Source organism: Thermobia domestica, chromosome 1 (assembly GCF_964235325.1).
Source record: "Thermobia domestica chromosome 1, izTheDome1.hap1.1, whole genome shotgun sequence".
Lineage (NCBI taxonomy): Eukaryota > Metazoa > Arthropoda > Insecta > Zygentoma > Lepismatidae > Thermobia > Thermobia domestica.
This window is the reverse complement of record NC_137454.1, coordinates 31,073,374-31,091,617: the sequence shown is the minus strand read 5'-3', so window position 1 is coordinate 31,091,617 and position 18,244 is coordinate 31,073,374. Positions and strand designations below refer to the sequence as shown.

Sequence of the window (18,244 nt, the reverse complement as noted above, 5' to 3'; positions counted from 1 at the left end):
AATACACCGCAGCAATTCAGAGATAATGATGTCTCACTTTTTACTGAATAACAAGAAAAGTACTACGTGTTCAGTAATGAAATTTTCAGAACTTACAGGTAACATATGCATCTACATATGGTGCACAGGAAATTATTTTATGTTATCTCCTTTCCGAGATATAGTCCTATAAACATTGATTTACCAAAAAAGTACGAAAAAATACGTACTTTTTCATTAATTTCTATTTTTTTCTCACTACACAGTACAAAGAAAATTTGTATGTCTTAAGTATTGAAAAGACAACATTCCAACAATTCCAACGAGGTACGACAATGTAATATAAGTTATGACTGGACGTCACGGCAGCACCGCCAAGTCAGGGGCCTATCTTTATGAAATGGATAGTAGTTTTGAAAACAGCCATTTACAGAATTCGATGAAGAAATACGAGTGATTTTAATAATACGATAAAGTATGCGAATCATGTATAAACATAAAGAAGATTATAATATATATAATGAATACTTTATAATATGTAAAAGCTGTGGAAAGATTTCAGAATTGATCTTAATTAAAATATGATATAAATATATATGTTTTCTTAATGCTGCATAACTGGTCACACATTTTCATAGTTTAATGCACAGCTTGAGTATTACTAGTCAGACGTTCTTCATTGTGGGAGTTTCTCCATCAGTACGCGAACCTCACAATACGAGTATATATTAAATGTACAAAGTAACATTACTCTGAGAGCAGGTGAGTTACAACTAATTTAATTCCAATAAACATAAATAAATAAATACTACATATTAAAGAAAAAAAATATTGGCCTCGAAAGTCCACTAAAATGGCACGAATACAACATAGCAAGTGTTTGAAAGTGTTTTACAAGAAATAAAAAAAAAAAAAAGAGAGGAACAGTATGCAATAAAACCTATCATCATTTATTGTTAGCTTCATTTGATAATATATATATAAAGAAATATGATTAAATTTTGTTTTCAGAGGCATTTAAGGAAAGAAATAAAAAATAAAAGAAAAAGTTGTAGTATTAGTGATAGTATAGTAGTTTTGTACATTTCAGATTACTTCGAAATTGAGATATTAACCTTATAATTGCATTTCTTTTTTTCTTTTTTTTATGGCCAAATTTGTTCCTTCGTATGGATGTATGCGCTTTGCATCTTCGAAGTGATTGTATTTCAGAGTGCACGTCTAATATTAGACTATTTACAATCTTATATTAGACTATTTACAATTTTAACTCCAATCTTATTGACATCTCACATTGATCAACCATAAAAACAAAATTATATCAAAACACACCAACTAACTGCAAATATGTTCAACAGATCCTAGAACAGACTTCAAATCCATTATTCGTTTACCAAAATCTGTTTGTGTAGTTAAGAATTTATTTACGTTAGAAACAGGTCTCCGTCAGGAGGACTAGCAAGATAGCTTTGAATAAAGATTAATTTCAGCAAAGACCTAAGACATGTAATGAAGAAACTTCAAATGTCATTCCGTAAGTTTTTTTTTTTTTTTTTGGGGGGGGCTACAAAGGTCCAATATATTCCACTCAAAAATTTTCTTGTAGGCATTATACCTGAAGAACTACATATAGTACAGCCAAACCCAAACTATCACTTAGCACAGTATGATGTGCTTATTCCGAAGAAAATACGAAAACTCGATTTATTTATTTATTTGCCATCAACACAACAGGCATAAGCCCAATTATAGTGCTGGTGTATTATATAATACATTTACGACAGTTTTCTTAAACATAGAGTTCATATTGCAGATGTCAATTTCTTTGTGTTTGGTACATATTTTGTTATAAGTAGAACACATTTTCCAAATTGGTGATTTCAATAATACGTTGGTCCTTGCTTTTTTGCAATAAAACAGATCAGAGTTATTAGCACGAGTTTTAAGTGTCGGGACATGAAAATTTAATGTTGATATGAGAACCGTACAATTAAATTCGTTTTGTACTATTTTATGGAGAAAAATCAAATCTGTCACATTTCGCCTTTGTTCAAGTGTAGGGATACAGAAGTTGTCTATTAATGTTAGATAATTTTCATAATATGGATAGATTCCAAAAACATTTTGTGGCTCCTGATTCAAAAACTAATTATTCGCCAAGAGCGCAATCTTTTGATCTATTTCTTCCTTAAATTTCTAGTTCTCAAAAGTCACTGATTTTTTTTTTTTTTTTTTTTTTTTTTTAAGATAAAGAAAGGTAGTATTTTCTTCATTTTGCATACAAATTTCTCCAACTCAACCAAATAAAATATTTTTGCGCTGTATTTTCTCTACGATTTGGTCTTCAAAAGAACAACTTTGATTCAGTTGCTCATCTCTAGCTATTGCTAGTTTCATATTCTAAATTCTTATATTTGTACTTGAAAGTATCAAATCCCAAGACCTACTTACAAACCTTTTGATGATGTAACATCATCCAAAAATATTTTCATGTTTTTTCTAATTTATTTATTTTCACATTTTCTGATACTGTGACAGTAGCTGTAAATCATTTGAATTAAAATAATTAGGTACTTTTTCTATTGTGCTAATAATATGAAAATAAGCACCACTAAATCATGCTATTGTTACAGTATTATCACAGCGATATGGAGTACAGCACAATTTTGATTGTATTCAGCAGAGTTTTTCATAATGTTATTTAACTTCAGCTAAATTTTGGAAAGTAGAGCCATTTAAAGCAGCCTGATATTCGTGATATAAACAAGAAAACTTACTTCTGAGACAGTGGACATAATAAGTTTTGTATCTAAGCCCTCAGCACATTATCTTAATTAGATAACATAAGGTCGGTGTGAACTCACAAGAGTAATCTGTTTTGCAGCATACATACAAACACATAATGTGATAATAGACAAAATTATCAAATTAAAATGGAGCAAAGAAAATAATTAAACGAATACGCGTTTACGGTTCCCGTGGTCACCAGCACTAGACTAAATAACTGACTCTTACCTGCTAAGTGAAGGTCTAAATTTCGTGCTTCTGTCAGATCATCTTCTTTGGGTTCAATTGACTGATCATCATCATCATCTTCTTCTTCTTCTGTACTGATACTGCGTTCGTCAGGAGAATTATACTCCGATAAATCCGATGTTTCATCGATGTCCTTATCACCAATCTTCGCTCGGTAGTCTTCGCTTGGATTAGGCACTAGCATTGGAACTGGATCTTGACTAGGGTAGGAATTCTTTTTAAGCCTTCGTCGTTGGAAAAGCCAATTCTCTTCCCACGTGTCCATGGGAGTCACAAGTGTCGCTGGGTCGTTGGTCTCTTCGTCTGTGTCGGAACCTGTCAGCGGTTTAGGAACTGGGACTTAGGGGTTAATACGAACAGGAACATATTTGATTTTGTTATTGAGTACGTAGACAATAGACAAAGGATGGTACAACAAAGGATCAGAGAGAAAAATAGAAGGGCTTGTTAGTCAAACTCATGCATCGTGCAACATTTTCTTTCTTTTAAAGCAAAACAAAAAGCAAGCAAGCAAATCAAGCAAAGTAGTAGCAAATCAATGTTATACAGGGTGTTTCAAAACAACACCAACGTTTGGGAGGTGACTCCTGACACCAAGATCAGCGAAAAAGCATAGACCAACCTGGATGCACAAATGCTTCCTTTCGGAGTTATAGGCTGCCGAAAACATGAAAAAATTAAACTTTAAAGGTCCATAGTTTAAATATTGTGGGACCTACCGTAGTCAAGTCAAGACTTCACTTAAGACTTAATATATGCGCTATCCAAAAATACATGTCTCAGAATTCTAAGGTACTCACACGACAAATTTATGGAGGGAGTTTGGCTACGGGTATATAATTTGAAGTACTCCCAACTACATCTATAAAAATTATTGTGGAAGTACCGCAGGATTGTGAAACTTAGATATTTGGATACAGCACATACTAGTTCATAAATGAAGTCTTGATCCGACTACGGTATGTCTCAGTTTTGGAGTTATGGACTTTTAAAGTTCATTTTTTCATGTTTTCGGCAACCTGTAACTCCGAAAGGAAGCATTTGGGAACCCAGGTTGGTCTATACTTTTTGTCTTATCTTGCTCTCAGGAGGAATCACCTCCAAGGCGTTATCGGAATTGTTTTGAAACACCCTGCACATTAAGAATTATTTGAAGTTAAAATAGCTTTAAAAATATCTGTAAAACAAAAGCAAATACTAAAATTTGGAGAAATAGCAAAAATTACGAAACAGACAGATACAGCTTTGGACAAGTTTTCAGCTAAGAAATACTATATGATAACACTGTGACTCAGAAAGTTTTCACATCTTATTTCTCAGTTAAGATTAACGTATCCAAAACTGTTTCACAGTATTTGCCGTTTTCTTCAAATTTTAAGCAATGTAGGCACAGGGCCTCAGTGGTACAACCCTCACCTCTGATATGTGGAATCGTTTGCTATATGAAGGGCCGAGGTGGCTCAGTGGTAGAGCGTTCACCTCTCGTGCTTGAGGTCCTGGGTTCGATGCCAGCCTCCACCAAGTGAACTTTGTGGTGGACAAACACCGTGTGTGGGGGTTTCCTCGGGGTCCTCCCGTTTCCTCCCACTTTCTACATACCACCATTTCATTCATTTCTCATCATCACCGTCTCCTTTAGCCTAGCCAGCATAATCGTGGGACGTAAAACTTAAAGATTTCATTTCATTTCATTTTCGTTTGCTATATAAGTTTGTAGTGGACAACATTGTGTGTGTAGATTCTCTCGAGAGTCTCTCGCTTTATCTCACATTCTCACTCCACAAACTGTTTGATAATCGTTCATTTTTATTAATTATTCGTCTTATTTTAACCTACAGAGTATAATCGTAAGATGTTAATTTAATGATTTCTATTAATCTTTTCCCCAATCTTATTTTATTTTACAGTCATTTTTTTAATGTGCAAAAAAGGAGCTAATATTATTTGAAACGAGTTTTAAAGGTATTGACTGGTCTCTGCACCATTTTCCATTCTTCAAACAACTTAAAATATTTAAATGAAACCAGCATATTTTGAGTTTCATTTTTAACGTTTTTTTTTTTTAAGGGAAAATGATAAAATTACAATCAACATTAGATTAATCGAAATCAGATGAATACATAGAGAATAAACAGTAAACGTTATAGGAAGAAAGGGAAGGATTTTGGGTTTAACGTCCCTTTCAGCAGCGAGGCTATATGAGACGTGGACCTACTGATTAACGTGGAATCCGAACCACACGAGCTCCCGCCGGGAAACGAGCCCGGGTCTCCCACGCCAAAGGCACGTAAGCTAACCGCTTAGCCACGAAGGAGCTCAGGAAACGTTGTACTATAGTTGGTTAATTTATTCGGAAATTTAAAAAGAAATGCTACAACCTAGTCAATTTTACACATAACTGAATCAAAAATTAACTAATACGTAGCTTGCTTTCTTTAAAAACGTACACCCTCCATTCCAAAAGAAACCGAACGTTTTAAAAAAACAAAAAAGCAATGTACATTTTGGAACAAATCATTTTTATTAATCAACGTATTCCCCTTCTGCATCGATACACATATTTGCACGCTCCAACAAGTTGTCAAACGACTTCTCCATGTCCTTTATTGGAATGGTCTTTAGGACGGCGGTCGTCGCCTTCTCAATGGCATCAATCGATGCGTGCCACTTTCCTTTCATCGCCAAATGCAGTTTCGGGAACAGACAGAAATCGCACGGAGCGAGATCTGGTGAATAGGGCGGATGATGCAACCGAATAATGTGATTTTTGACCAAAAATTCAGTTACAAGTCGCGAACGATGTGATGGTGCATTATCGTCCAAAAGAGTCCAACTGCCGATTTCGCGATATTCGGGCCGAATACGACGAATTCTTGCCAGCAAACGCTTCATGACGCCCAAGTAAAACTCTCCAGTGACTGTCTGGCCGGGCTGAACAAATTCTTTGTGGATAATTCCTTTTGAATCGTAAAAACAAATCAGCATCACCTTAACTTTTGACTTCACCAAGCGACTTTTTTTGGGTGTTCCTTCATCCGGCGCTCTCCATTCAGCACTTTGCCGCTTTGTTTCGGACTCATATTCAAAACACCACGTCCCGTCACCAGTTACAATCGATTTCAAGAAGTTTCGATCCTGCCGAGCACTTTTAACGATGTCTTTGCAATGCGCAATTCGATCAACTTTTTGGTCTTCGGTGAGTTTGTGTGGTACAAACCGCGAATTAACCTTCTTAAGGCCCAAAACTTCGGTCAAAATGCGGTATGCGGTTGTTTGAGGAATGCCTAATTCCATTTCAATAACTTTCACCGACGATTTTTTATTATGTTTGATGAATTCACGCACTTTTTCGATGTTTTCTTCCGATAATCCGGTTCTGGGACGGCCTGATCTTTCGTCATCATCCAGCGTCTCTCTACCCGATTTGAATCGCCTGAACCACTCGTAAACTTGCGTACGGGATAGACACTCATCACCATATGCAGTTTGTAGCATTTGGTGCGTTTCACTAAAAGTTTTACCCAGTTTAACACAAAACTCAATTGCAGCTCGTTGTTTGAAACTCATTTTCCGACCGATGTACACAACACACTGACAGTTGAAACGCAATAACTTTGATGCCGTGCATCCAAATGTCATGACAGTTATACCAGTTGTCAATGAGGGACTACGCCATCTACCGGTAAAATATTACAACAGATGGCACTAGTGGTACTATTTGTTTTCAAAAGTTCGGTTTCTTTTGGAATGAAGGGTGTATATTATCAATTTGCATCATTAAAAAAAAAAAAAAAATCAGAGCTGAGTTATTATTATTTATTATTAGAATAACAGAACTATTTCATAAAAGAAAACAAAACTAGTCGTACTTGAGACGTAATATTTTCTTTAAAGTTTCCATTCTTTTCGAAGATTATAAAAATTTTGAGGAGCTCGAAAACATTCTTAGATCATATATGGCTGTATGTATGGGAATATTATCTCGAAAATACTTTGAAATTTTGAGAAACTTAAAATCAAGCCTTTAGCTTTGCTCATTAATTTATACATCATTTTAAAAATAAAAGTAGTGGAAAAATAGACCAGTCAACCTCCTTAAGGGGGAAGACTACTAAGTATTTTTCAAAAGCTAGCAATTTTTCTTTTGCCCGTTTATCGTAAACGAATAGAGATAATGAAATGTAACTTACCGCAATAATAGATAATGTTATTCTACACCCGAAAATATGAATTGGAAGAATTTTCAGTGTTGCCATCCATGGAAATTACAATGTAACCAGAATTTGAATTACCCAAAAATCTAGGTCAAGGTAGCAACTAGAAAAATAAACTCAACGGTAATTAATGACTTATCATGCTGTCTATGTTCCTTGTTAACTACTTTTTAAATAATATTTGTATTTATTTTTTAATAACTTACATAAGTTATTACAAAGTAAATAAGTTATTACAAAGTAAATACAAACATTATTTAAAAAGTAGTTAACAAGGAACATAGACAACATCATAAGTCATTAATTACCCTTGAGTTTATTTTTCTAGTTGCTACCTTGACCTAGATTTTTGGGTAATTCAAATTCTGGTCACATTGTAATTTCCATGGATGGCAACACTGAAAATTCTTTCAATTCATATTTTCGGGTGTAGAATAACATTATCTATTATTGCGGTAAGTTACATTTCATTATCTCTATTCACTTACGAAAAACGGGCAAAAGAAAAAAAATGTTAGATTTAGAAAAATATTTAGTAGTCTGCCCCCTTAAAGTAATGGTTGAAATTCATTTATAACCACTTGGTGTAACGGCCCATTTGTGAGCCTAAGTCTGCACCAGCGCCATCTGCTAGCGACCAACTGAACTACAGCCTAGCAGCGGGCACTAATGGTCAGCACGCTGCGACGTCCTGTCACTACCAGATGCATCAGGAGCTTTCTAGGCCTAGTAGCTGTCACGTCTTGTTTTCACGTGACTCCCCAGTTTGCCTCACGACTCTGGGTGGACGCCGAAAGCACCGGCTGGGAATCGAATCTAGGATCACGCAGACATGAGTCCAACACGAACCACTAGATACGGTATTCCCTAATTTATAAATATGGAAGGATTTTTTTATATATATAAGTGTTAAGAATAATATTTTGTTTTTACGTTTCCGTTAATCTTAACAATCAAATCTCCAGTTTCCACTAATTAGTCCACTGACTGATTAGATAAAAAGCCAATATGGAAACAAGCTAAGTACATGCTTATATTTAAAAGTGAAGAATTTTTAGATGAATTATTTGAAATTAATCATTCTCATTTGCAATAATCATTATAACATTTTCTTGTTAATAGTTTTTTTTTTTAAATATATAAAGACATGCACTTTATCATTCATGCTAAGAGGCATATGCCAAGAAAATTGAACCATAATCACCTGATTTAAAATAACAAACAGCCATAACTAGAGGAAGTTTAAAAGCAATTTGTAATGGTTAATGGCATATTTGACCCGACTCTCCGAAAAAAAAAATCTGTTTGTATCATATACAATTAACAGATTAAATTGCATACATTTATTTTGATTAATGTCAAAATTAGAAAGTACATACAATAAATTGAAAAACTTAAAATGAGATACAGTAGAGTTCCGAAAACTCGGCCTAATGTGGACTGAAAGGTAGCCGATCTTGTGAAAATGCCGGGTTATCGGGAATTGGGTTAAAAAAAAGAATAAGTACGAGTGTTTACTCAGAAAATACAGTACTGTACTTGTATTCTGAAGCAACAAATACACACAACAGAGAATAAACTGCCCAATTATACTTAAACAAAGGAAAAGTTCGTATTTTATGAAGGCATCGAGTCTTTACCAGGTGTAAATTCAAGGGGGGGCTATAGGGGCTTAACCCCCCCCCCTTGACGCTCAGGTATACACTGGGTAAAATGGGCTTCAATCCTGCTTTACGCTGGATAAAGCTGCAAACTATGGTTTAGCCCCTCCCTTGATCATATCCTGGATCCGCCACTGGTTTTTACTATATATGAAAATGAAAATTAATGTATACACACTGTACAATAATTCACTTGATAATGACAGATCTCAGAAAAATATCCAGCAATGACCTTGAACGGGTTTGCGCATGATTTTTTTTTTCGCCCTGCCAGTATGTGGCCGAGTTTCGAACTGCTGGGTTATCGAGTGTCGAGTTTTAGGGACTCTACTATATTTGTTTTACCACTTCTGCATCTATTTTTGTTTCTTGAGGTCTAACAACCATCAAAGCAATGGAAAGTCTAATGAAATAATTATTTCTCTCGTAAAATTATGACATTTGTCTATTATATCTTTCATATAATAATAATAATAATAATAATAATAATAATAATAATAATAATAATAATAATAATAATAATAATAATAATTCAAAAATAAATTGGTCAATTAAAGTTTTATAATTTTAACTTAATATGTTACTATATATCGAGTATCAAAATACAATGAAATACTGTATTAAATTGAAATATTTTCCCTTACGTGACTGTCAGATGTATTAGCATATTTAACACATTTAAATAAATGGTACAGTTGGAACAAAAGTATATATCTTGACCAGCATTTTCCCTTTTAATTCTTTGTGAAATAATACAATAACTCTTTAATTTACAGAAAAATGTATTCAAAGCAGTAAATTTTTTATGAGAATATTAACACTGGAAATGAAATATTTTTTTTTCCACACAAGTAATGGGACAAAGTCTGACCTCTCATCTCCGATAAGTAAGTTAATGTGTTTCTTTTAAAGGTGCCCTGTGAGATCTTTGTGTGCTTTTTAAAGAGGTGTTTCGGAATTATATGTGATGCTGAAACTAATTCGCCTCAAACAGTATGCAGTTTTGGATTTTATTTGAATAGTACGGTATGTCCTTTTCATTAGCTTGGCGTCGCATACTACGAATACAAAGCAAAATCACAATCTCTAAACTCATCTACAATATGCAATTAATATCTATTGTGTGATGAGTTTTAATAATATCCCTAATGTTATGAGCGTAAAAAAAAAAAAAAAAAAAAAAAGTTTCCTCATTTTTGGAAACAGAAATTTTGACCATGTTATTATGTGTACGGGGAAGGGGAGGGGTTAACTTAAAATTTGATGCTGAACAAGAATCACGCCACTTATTAACCCGTTGCGTTTCAGTGACATCATTTGGATGTTATAAATTACTCCGTTACAAAATACTAATGACATCCATGGGGATGTCATGAAGACGTATTCTTTTTTAAGGTTCGTATTAATCCTGGAGATGATGAAATTTGTTAGTGGATGCAAGGCACGAGTTAATTCTACTATTTCTCGTTAGGTGACAGCATCTTATTGACAGAAAAGAAAAAATGTTTTGTTTCAGTAGATGGCAGGTCTAAGGGAGCCATGTGTTTGTTTTGACGTTTAACAATTGGCAAATTCAAGATCGGAAAAAAGAAACACACTTTGTCTTCGATCAGTGTTGCCTACCTGAAGCAGAATAAAATCCCTTCAAACCATCAAAATTTCCCTTTTTTAAGTCCAAATGTTCCACAATGCAATTAAAAAAGAATCAGTAATATGAATGCTCTATCCTCGCGCTTCCACAATAACTATGCCCTATATAACGGTCTTTTAACAGTAAATGAAAACCTGGTATTACAGCCACGCACATAGGAAAATGACACCTGGAACGCAAGGGGTTAAGGTTAAACTGATACTAAAGTATAGCTTCCTCACAATTATTTTCATGATTAACAATCAAAATGCAAAAGTCAAATAGTAATTATAAAGCTATACATGAACGAAGGTGAAATTTCCACACACACACACACACACACACAAATAATTTAACGACCAAATTAATGTACCATATTTTTTTCTTCGAAGTGCTGCCATCTGTAATGTATTATGATATGCTAACTATCTTTATTGTCAGATCCTACATAATCAATTATGCATGATACTTCCATATTATTATTTGTTTATTTATTTAACAGAAACATTGAGGAAACAAGAGAACAAATCGCTTACCATCCACAATATCCATTCCAAGCTCCGGGAACGGCACTTTATGGCTTTCTATGAAGTTAAGGCCCGAAAAATAATAGTCAAGGTCTGTGTTCTGGCTCTCTTCCTCTACGACACTTTTTCTTACGGCCGGCTCTTCAGGGAGTAAGGAGTCTTCGTCGTCGTCGGGGGCGTCTTCCGTCGTCGTCACTTCCTCGATTCTTTCTTCAATCTAAATGAAAAGGAATAATAAAAAGAAAAAGAATAATATTATCGACATTTAAAACTTGTTCGATATTCAATAAACTCAGAAGATGAATACCAACTAATGGATTCCTTGCTCTTATGTATTCATAAGCTCAAGCAAGCATAAATATTGCATTTTCGCTGACAGATGTTATCATTGTCAAGACAAATATAAGAAGAGGCTTCAGAAAGAGTAGGATGTATGAGAATTATATATGAAACAAACAACTTAATTAAAACTGTTTCCTACTACACATATTCTCAGTCCTACAACAGTCCTGCTACCTACAGCTACTGGACTGCTCAGTTATTTCAAATTTTTGTGCTTGCCAACTTATTTACAACAAGAACCTAAGCTGAGTTTAGTCAACAAGTAATTGCATTCTGAGCAAAGATATTTTATACGAATATTATGTTGTATTTCATGAAAAACAGAAAAATGACAGCACAAATATCAGTGATTAAATATTGTTTTGTGAATACTTGAAATTTTCTAAAAATGTTTGTTGTATGTGTAATCCCAATGAAAGTACAAGTCAAAGTACGAATATAAAATACATGAAGAAATAATTTGAATCAGCCAATAAGAATGAACAAAAACTTGAGAAAAATACAAAACTCATCAAATATAGTATAAACTCTGCACCGTATACTTTCACAATTGCCTCCCTGCTTGGGTTACCGCGTTCACATTTGGTGAGTTCCGAGTTCGATTCCCGATGGGAAAGTCTTGAAATCTGAACGCTTACGGTGCTTCGGATTCCATTTTAAACTGTAGGTCCACGTCGCATGTTGATCAGTGCTGAAAATGAACGAGAAACTCCAACCTACTAACTTTTCTTACAATTATTATATAGTTCTATTTATTTACAAGATTTCTGAATGACGTAAGGTCATTTAAAGCTAAAACTATATAAGAAATTTACACAGGGTGGAGCAGAGGAAACGCATACTTTTTAAACCGCTAGTATTCGGCGACGAATAGGGGTATTAATTTTGAACGACCGTTGGCAAACAATTCAGACAATGCAGTTTCAGTCGCTATGGAGCGTAGAGCATTGTGGATTCGCGGTCGAGCAGTTCTTAAGAAACTATAATTCTTTGGCCATGGTTCAACGTCTTCTTCGTCGAAAGTGTAATGTCGAACTTCGAGATACAGTCCCACAACGAAATACTATACTCCAATGGGTTGCAGCGTTCATAAGTACTGGATCTGTTATGAAAAAGAAACCATCTTGTCTTCCCCGTTCAGTTCGAACTACGGAAAACAGAGTGAAAAGAGCAATTTTTGCTAGTCCAAAATGATCCGTTAGGAGACAGGCTATATCGCCGGGTATGTCACGTCGTTCGCTTCATAGCATCTTACATGATGATCTCAAATTGTCTTTTTCATCACAGATCCTACTTCTGAATGCTGCGACCCATCGGAGTACAGTGTTTCGATTTGGGACTGTACCTCGACGTTCGACATTAAACTTAAGACGGAAAAAGACATTGAAAAATGACCACAGAATTATTGTTTCTAAACAACTGCTAGATTGCAAACACACGATGTTCTACGCTCTAATGCTCGATAGCGACTGAAACAGCATTGTCTGAGCTGTCTGACAACAGTCGCTCAAAATCAATACTCCTACTCGTCGCCAAGTACTGGCGGCTAGAAAAACATGCGTTTCCTCTGCTCCACTCTGTATACAGGTAACAGTTTCTATAATGCGATAGAGAATTACAATTACACTAAAATCTATAAATAAGAAATGCAATAAATAACGATCAAGAACTAGAAAAATACAGTTTGAAAGTGCATATTAGAAGTAAGACTAAAAATAATTTCAGGAATGAAAATTCGAGTAAAACTTGACAATCTTGAACAGAAAAAGGAGATTGACAATATAACGTCGTTTTTCTTGCCAATCAATATACAACCAGAAGACCAGCGCACATTTTAACTGGAATTCTAGACCGGTCTACTGCAGGAAATTAAGAGTGTTTTGAACTCATGACAAATTTGTAGATACAACTATACTCTAGATATATGACAATACTCTATGATAGAGATTAATGCTTTGAAAAAGATAATATGCAAGCGAAGATTCTAAATTTCAATACCTTTAACGCAATTCAAAAGTGAAACATTTTCAACATATTCATACTAATTACCGGTACTATTTTAACAATGTAAAGGTGGATTTTAAATTCAAAACACTGGAAGTTTCTTCGTTTTCGATGCAAGTAAGAAATAAAATTAAGCTTCCTGGAGACTAAAGAATAAAATATTCATTTGAAACCTAGAATTCATTGGCAGTTAATGGAGAAAATTTCAATTAGAAACCAGATAACATTAAAGAATAGTATAATAAATTCTTTAAATACTACAATGAATAATAAAAGTTTACCAACAGAATAATTAAAGAGGATAATAAAATGCTCCTTTAATAGGGTAATGCATAATTTTGAAACTACAGCCAGAATAATTTGGAGAATATTTTTAGCAAATCATAAACAAATAAGGAAACCTAGAAATTTACTGTATAGAGTGATCCAAGAGTCCCATTACACTCTCTATTTTGAAGTAGCTGTGTATTAGATGTGAAGTGACCATGTGATAATTGTGTAAACTCTTAATTTAATTCGCTAAATTCAATTATTTTATTAAATTACATTTATCAACTACAGAATCATGAACTCTTTAAAATCCAATGGAACAAAACTTTTATTAATGTTGTACATTGCCAGACGGTTTGAATAAGCATGTATTTGTTAATTGTCACTTTCGAAATTGTTAATAAACAGGACTAGTTTCCTTCTTCATTTTCCACATATCTTTATGCACAGCTTGATACTTCCCCGTTCATTGAACGCCAAAGTCATCATTTTTACAGCCAGACAAAAACCACGGAGGACACATCGACAAGAGGTATTCGACACACGGTTAGGATAGGTGCAGGATCGACGAGAGAAGTGGATCGCACCATTGGTGAACAACCAGCTCCATAACTCAAAAGTACCATTTTGTTGGTTTATCACCGCAGATACATCGAACTTAAGTTAAGACTAGTGGAATGAAGGTGTAGGAGAACATCATCATAAAGACGCATTGTCAAGAGAGAACTCGACACCCTTGCAGATCAACCGGATAGAGATCCAGATGTTGACTGACTCCAGCTTATCCAGGCTCCTCCAGAGAAAGACATTCATCGTTCCAGATGACCAGGACGACGCCAACCTTGTTGGATCTATCAAGCTAGTGCTTATTCCTTTATCTTAGTTAAATCCTTTCTCTTTCTCTTACCTTTCCCACAACTAGTCATTTTTGAAATAGAAACATTTGAATTTTATTTAAATTCAAACATAATTTTGCAGTTAAGTAACGTGTTGTGCATCAGTTTTATCCCCATTTTGTTGCATTTATTTAATAAGTATTCTGAGCTACAACTGATGGTACAGCACCGGCACACTATGTATTTATGTATTTTGTGATGATGTAATGTTATGGATCAGAAAAAAACACAGAATGAGATAAAAGATTAATAGCAATTTAATCCAGAGAGTCCGTGTGTATTTCCGTAACAAATATTAATATGCCTTCAGGTACGTTCTGAAATTCTACGCAGCATTGCGCGAATGGTCATGGAAAATGTATGCCGACCAAGTTCCGTCAGCTAGTTGGGTGGTAGCGCGTACTGTTTGATGTAACCCCACAATGAATTATCACATGATGATAGATCGGAACTTTGGAGAGATCAGTCGAAAAGTGCTGATAACTGTGGAAAACTATGTCCAATCCATCTGTTAGGAAACACTTCGTTCAGATATTCTCGCACCACAAGCGAATAACGGGCTGGTATTCCACTTGCTCAAACCAAGCCCGATCGATAAGCTCTTCGGATGGCAGTTGAAGGACAAATGAGTTTTGTAACATGGGATAGGTTTCACTGTTGTACTACAAGATGTCTCATCTTGTACATGGGTGTAACAGAACTTTTGGATTACTCTGTGTATAAGGATAAATATTAAGGATAACAAAACAGTTCTTTACGTTACTACATTCGTAAAAATTTCAAATGGATTTACTTCAGTTCTAACTAAATTGCTAACCAATACATTCATGTTAACAAATGCCTATGACTAGTCAAATAAGGCTATAACCTGTCAAATAACATTTAGTGTGCGTTCATATCAGCTTTTATCGTCTGATGTAAGTTATTTCTGGTTACATATGTATAATAAAATATATCTTTCTTGTCCTTACCGTAAAAGACAAAGGGTCAGTCTTTATTCCACTGGATTCACTCCACGATCTTTCATCTTCAGGAGAAGCCATGTCTAAACTGGACACATCTCGACTCTCAGATTCATCCTCGTCGTCTAAACTAGACTGGATGCCAACTTCTACTCGATCTATCACAAGATATTGAAATTATTTAGTATTCACTCTTTTAAAGTTGTTTAAATTATATCAATAAATTCATTTTTTGAGCTCTTATTTCATTTCAATTAACAAATAAAACGCACATAATTTTCCTATAAAATAATATATAGACTAATCTTATGATATATATATATATATATATATATATATATATATATATATATATATATATATATATATATATTATATATTATGTACTCTGTCTTTCGGCAGGTCCTGGGAGTAATGAGTTTTTTTTTTCAATTTTAGACGGTTATTATATCTAGAACCGAAGAAGGATTACAAGAAGATTACAAGAAATGATTAACAAAATAGTTGACATTGGGAAACTATATGGAATGGAAATCAACATCGAAAAATCAAAATTCACGAGGATATCCCGAGGAAACGCGCCCTTATGGATCGGAGTAGAACAAAGAGAGCTTGAAGAGGTCGAGAATTTCAAGTATCTGGGAAGTATTTTGGCCAGAGACGCTTACTGCACCAAACAGATCAGGTCAAAAATTGCCATAGCCAAAGAAGCATTCAACAAGAAAAGATCACTCTTAACTAGCAGGCTCAATATTGGACTTGGGAAAAATTTGGTCAAGTGCTATATCTGGAGCATTGGACTGTGTGGTTCAGAGACTTGGACATTACGGAAGTTAGAAAAGAAATATTTAGAGAGCTTCGAAATGTGGTGTTGAAGGAAGATGGAGAAGATAAAATAGACAGAAAGAGTAACAAACAAAGATGTTTTAAAACGGATAGGAGAGAAGAGGACACTTCTAACCACCATCCCTCGTAGAAATTCCAATTGGATTCTACACTTCTTGTGAAGAAATTGTCTTCTTCATACCGCCAGAGAAGGAAGGATGGAAGGAAAGCGAGGAATAGGAAGAAGAAGAACACAGCTGATCGATGATTTGAAAAATAGAAGAAAATATTGGGAGTTAAAAAAGGAAGCTGAAAATTAAGAAACATGGAAGAAACATTTCCAGGCCCAAATTGAAAATAAAGAAGAAGAAAAGAAAAAACTCATTAGTCTCAGGACCTGCCAAAAGGCAGAATACTTAATAATAATAATAATAATAATAATAATAATAATAATAATAATAATAATAATAATAATAATAATAATAATAATAATAATACAGAATTACAGTACTTATTTATAGTTACTAATACAACTATCGCAATGCTCATTTATCGTTAGAAAACTAGTATTTATATTCTTGGGTGGAATGGCATAACTTAATTATTTCTTCTGTTTTGAAATGTTAATTGTATTCACATCGCTAGGGTTAATCTTTTGAAATATGAATATTGCAATACTTTCAACGCTGAGTGCATGCAATTGTCTATATATTTCAAATATTCAAGCTAAATTTTATGAAAAATTTAGTTTTTTTTTTATAATAATGCTTGATAATTAGACATGCCAATTGTTTTCAGTTTCTACATATTTCATATTTCAAACGATAGTTTCTATCGTTACCATGGTAATAAGAGTTGGTAATTTATCAACGATTCTTTGAATGGAGGGATCAAGATGTGGCCAACAAGCGAAGTATAAGAGAGTTTAGCTCTCATTTTTTAATTACTATTTTAATTTTGATTAATTTTACTTTAGATCAATTTATAGTTTGATAGAATTACAAAGATATTTAGCTCATTTTAATTATGTTTGGTGCCGCTTATCCCCCTCAAATGTATATTAAATAATGAAAAACAAGTCTACTTTTAACTGGCCATTCGTCCATTTTGGACGGGCTATTTTGAAAAATCAATTTTACATCATAACAATTTTTAGCGATAAAGCCGACTTGGCTTATATTAGATGCGACTTATAATATTTATTATTTCTCGCAAGAGGACGAAAACAGAACAGATTCTTTGGATGAAAATTCAGTGCAATTATTAATTGTCTTGTAAGAAACCTAGGAACAATTAATTGACAATTCATATGTTATTAAATGCTTTTCTATACTGGAATAAGTTGGAAATAGTTCGTCCGCGATACCTCCAGGACGGAAAAGGCGTTTTACTAAGAGCGAGTTACGACAAAGAAGGAAGGAACAAAATCAGAGGAGCTATGCGAGGAAAGCCACTCAACAAATACCGGAAAGCGTAATGGGTTCGTACTTTTTTTATAATTTATAACAGCACAATCAAATTCCCAATATAAAGCTCGCTCCTTCGATAGTGGCACGTCGCGCTTGATTCATCAGTTCCTGTAGTTGTTATTTTCTACTTTCTAATTCAAAATATGTTTTTTCTTTAACTTTTATTAAATATTACTCTGTCTTTCACTTGCATAAGTAAAATCGAACCAGATTGAAGATTTTCAAAGTTTCTTGTCTTATAACCACATTTACGGTTTTAAAAGGTATGCCGCAGCCTCATTAGCCAAATCCACTACTGCACTAGAAATTGTTATAAGATAATGAAACTGTATTAAACAATAATTGGTTTGCACTTTTACGACTGGAACCGTAATCAAAATGGCGCAGGCATATAACCGAACTCACCCGTGTTAAACAAAGTTGTTTTAC

The 18,244-nt window shown here is 34.1% G+C and overlaps 1 protein-coding gene across 12 annotated transcripts in view; it reads right to left on the bottom strand.

The window, feature by feature from the left end:
- The window catches only part of LOC145684179 (uncharacterized), a 692,246-nt gene that overhangs the window by 111,477 nt on the left and 562,525 nt on the right, over positions 1–18,244 (bottom strand). For 11 of the 12 annotated variants that reach the window (XR_014131255.1, XM_081756189.1, XM_081756245.1 and 8 more), the window contains 3 exons: positions 15,531–15,679; positions 11,057–11,264; positions 2,995–3,354 (listed from right to left, as the gene is read on the bottom strand). Coding sequence is in view for 11 of the 12 variants with exons in the window: in XM_081756189.1 (XP_081612315.1) it covers positions 2,995–3,354; positions 11,057–11,264; positions 15,531–15,679 (717 nt within the window). In the remaining variant the exon portion in view is untranslated. The remainder of the gene's footprint in view (positions 1–2,994; positions 3,355–11,056; positions 11,265–15,530; positions 15,680–18,244) is intronic. The other variant, XM_081756207.1, reaches the window with a different exon arrangement.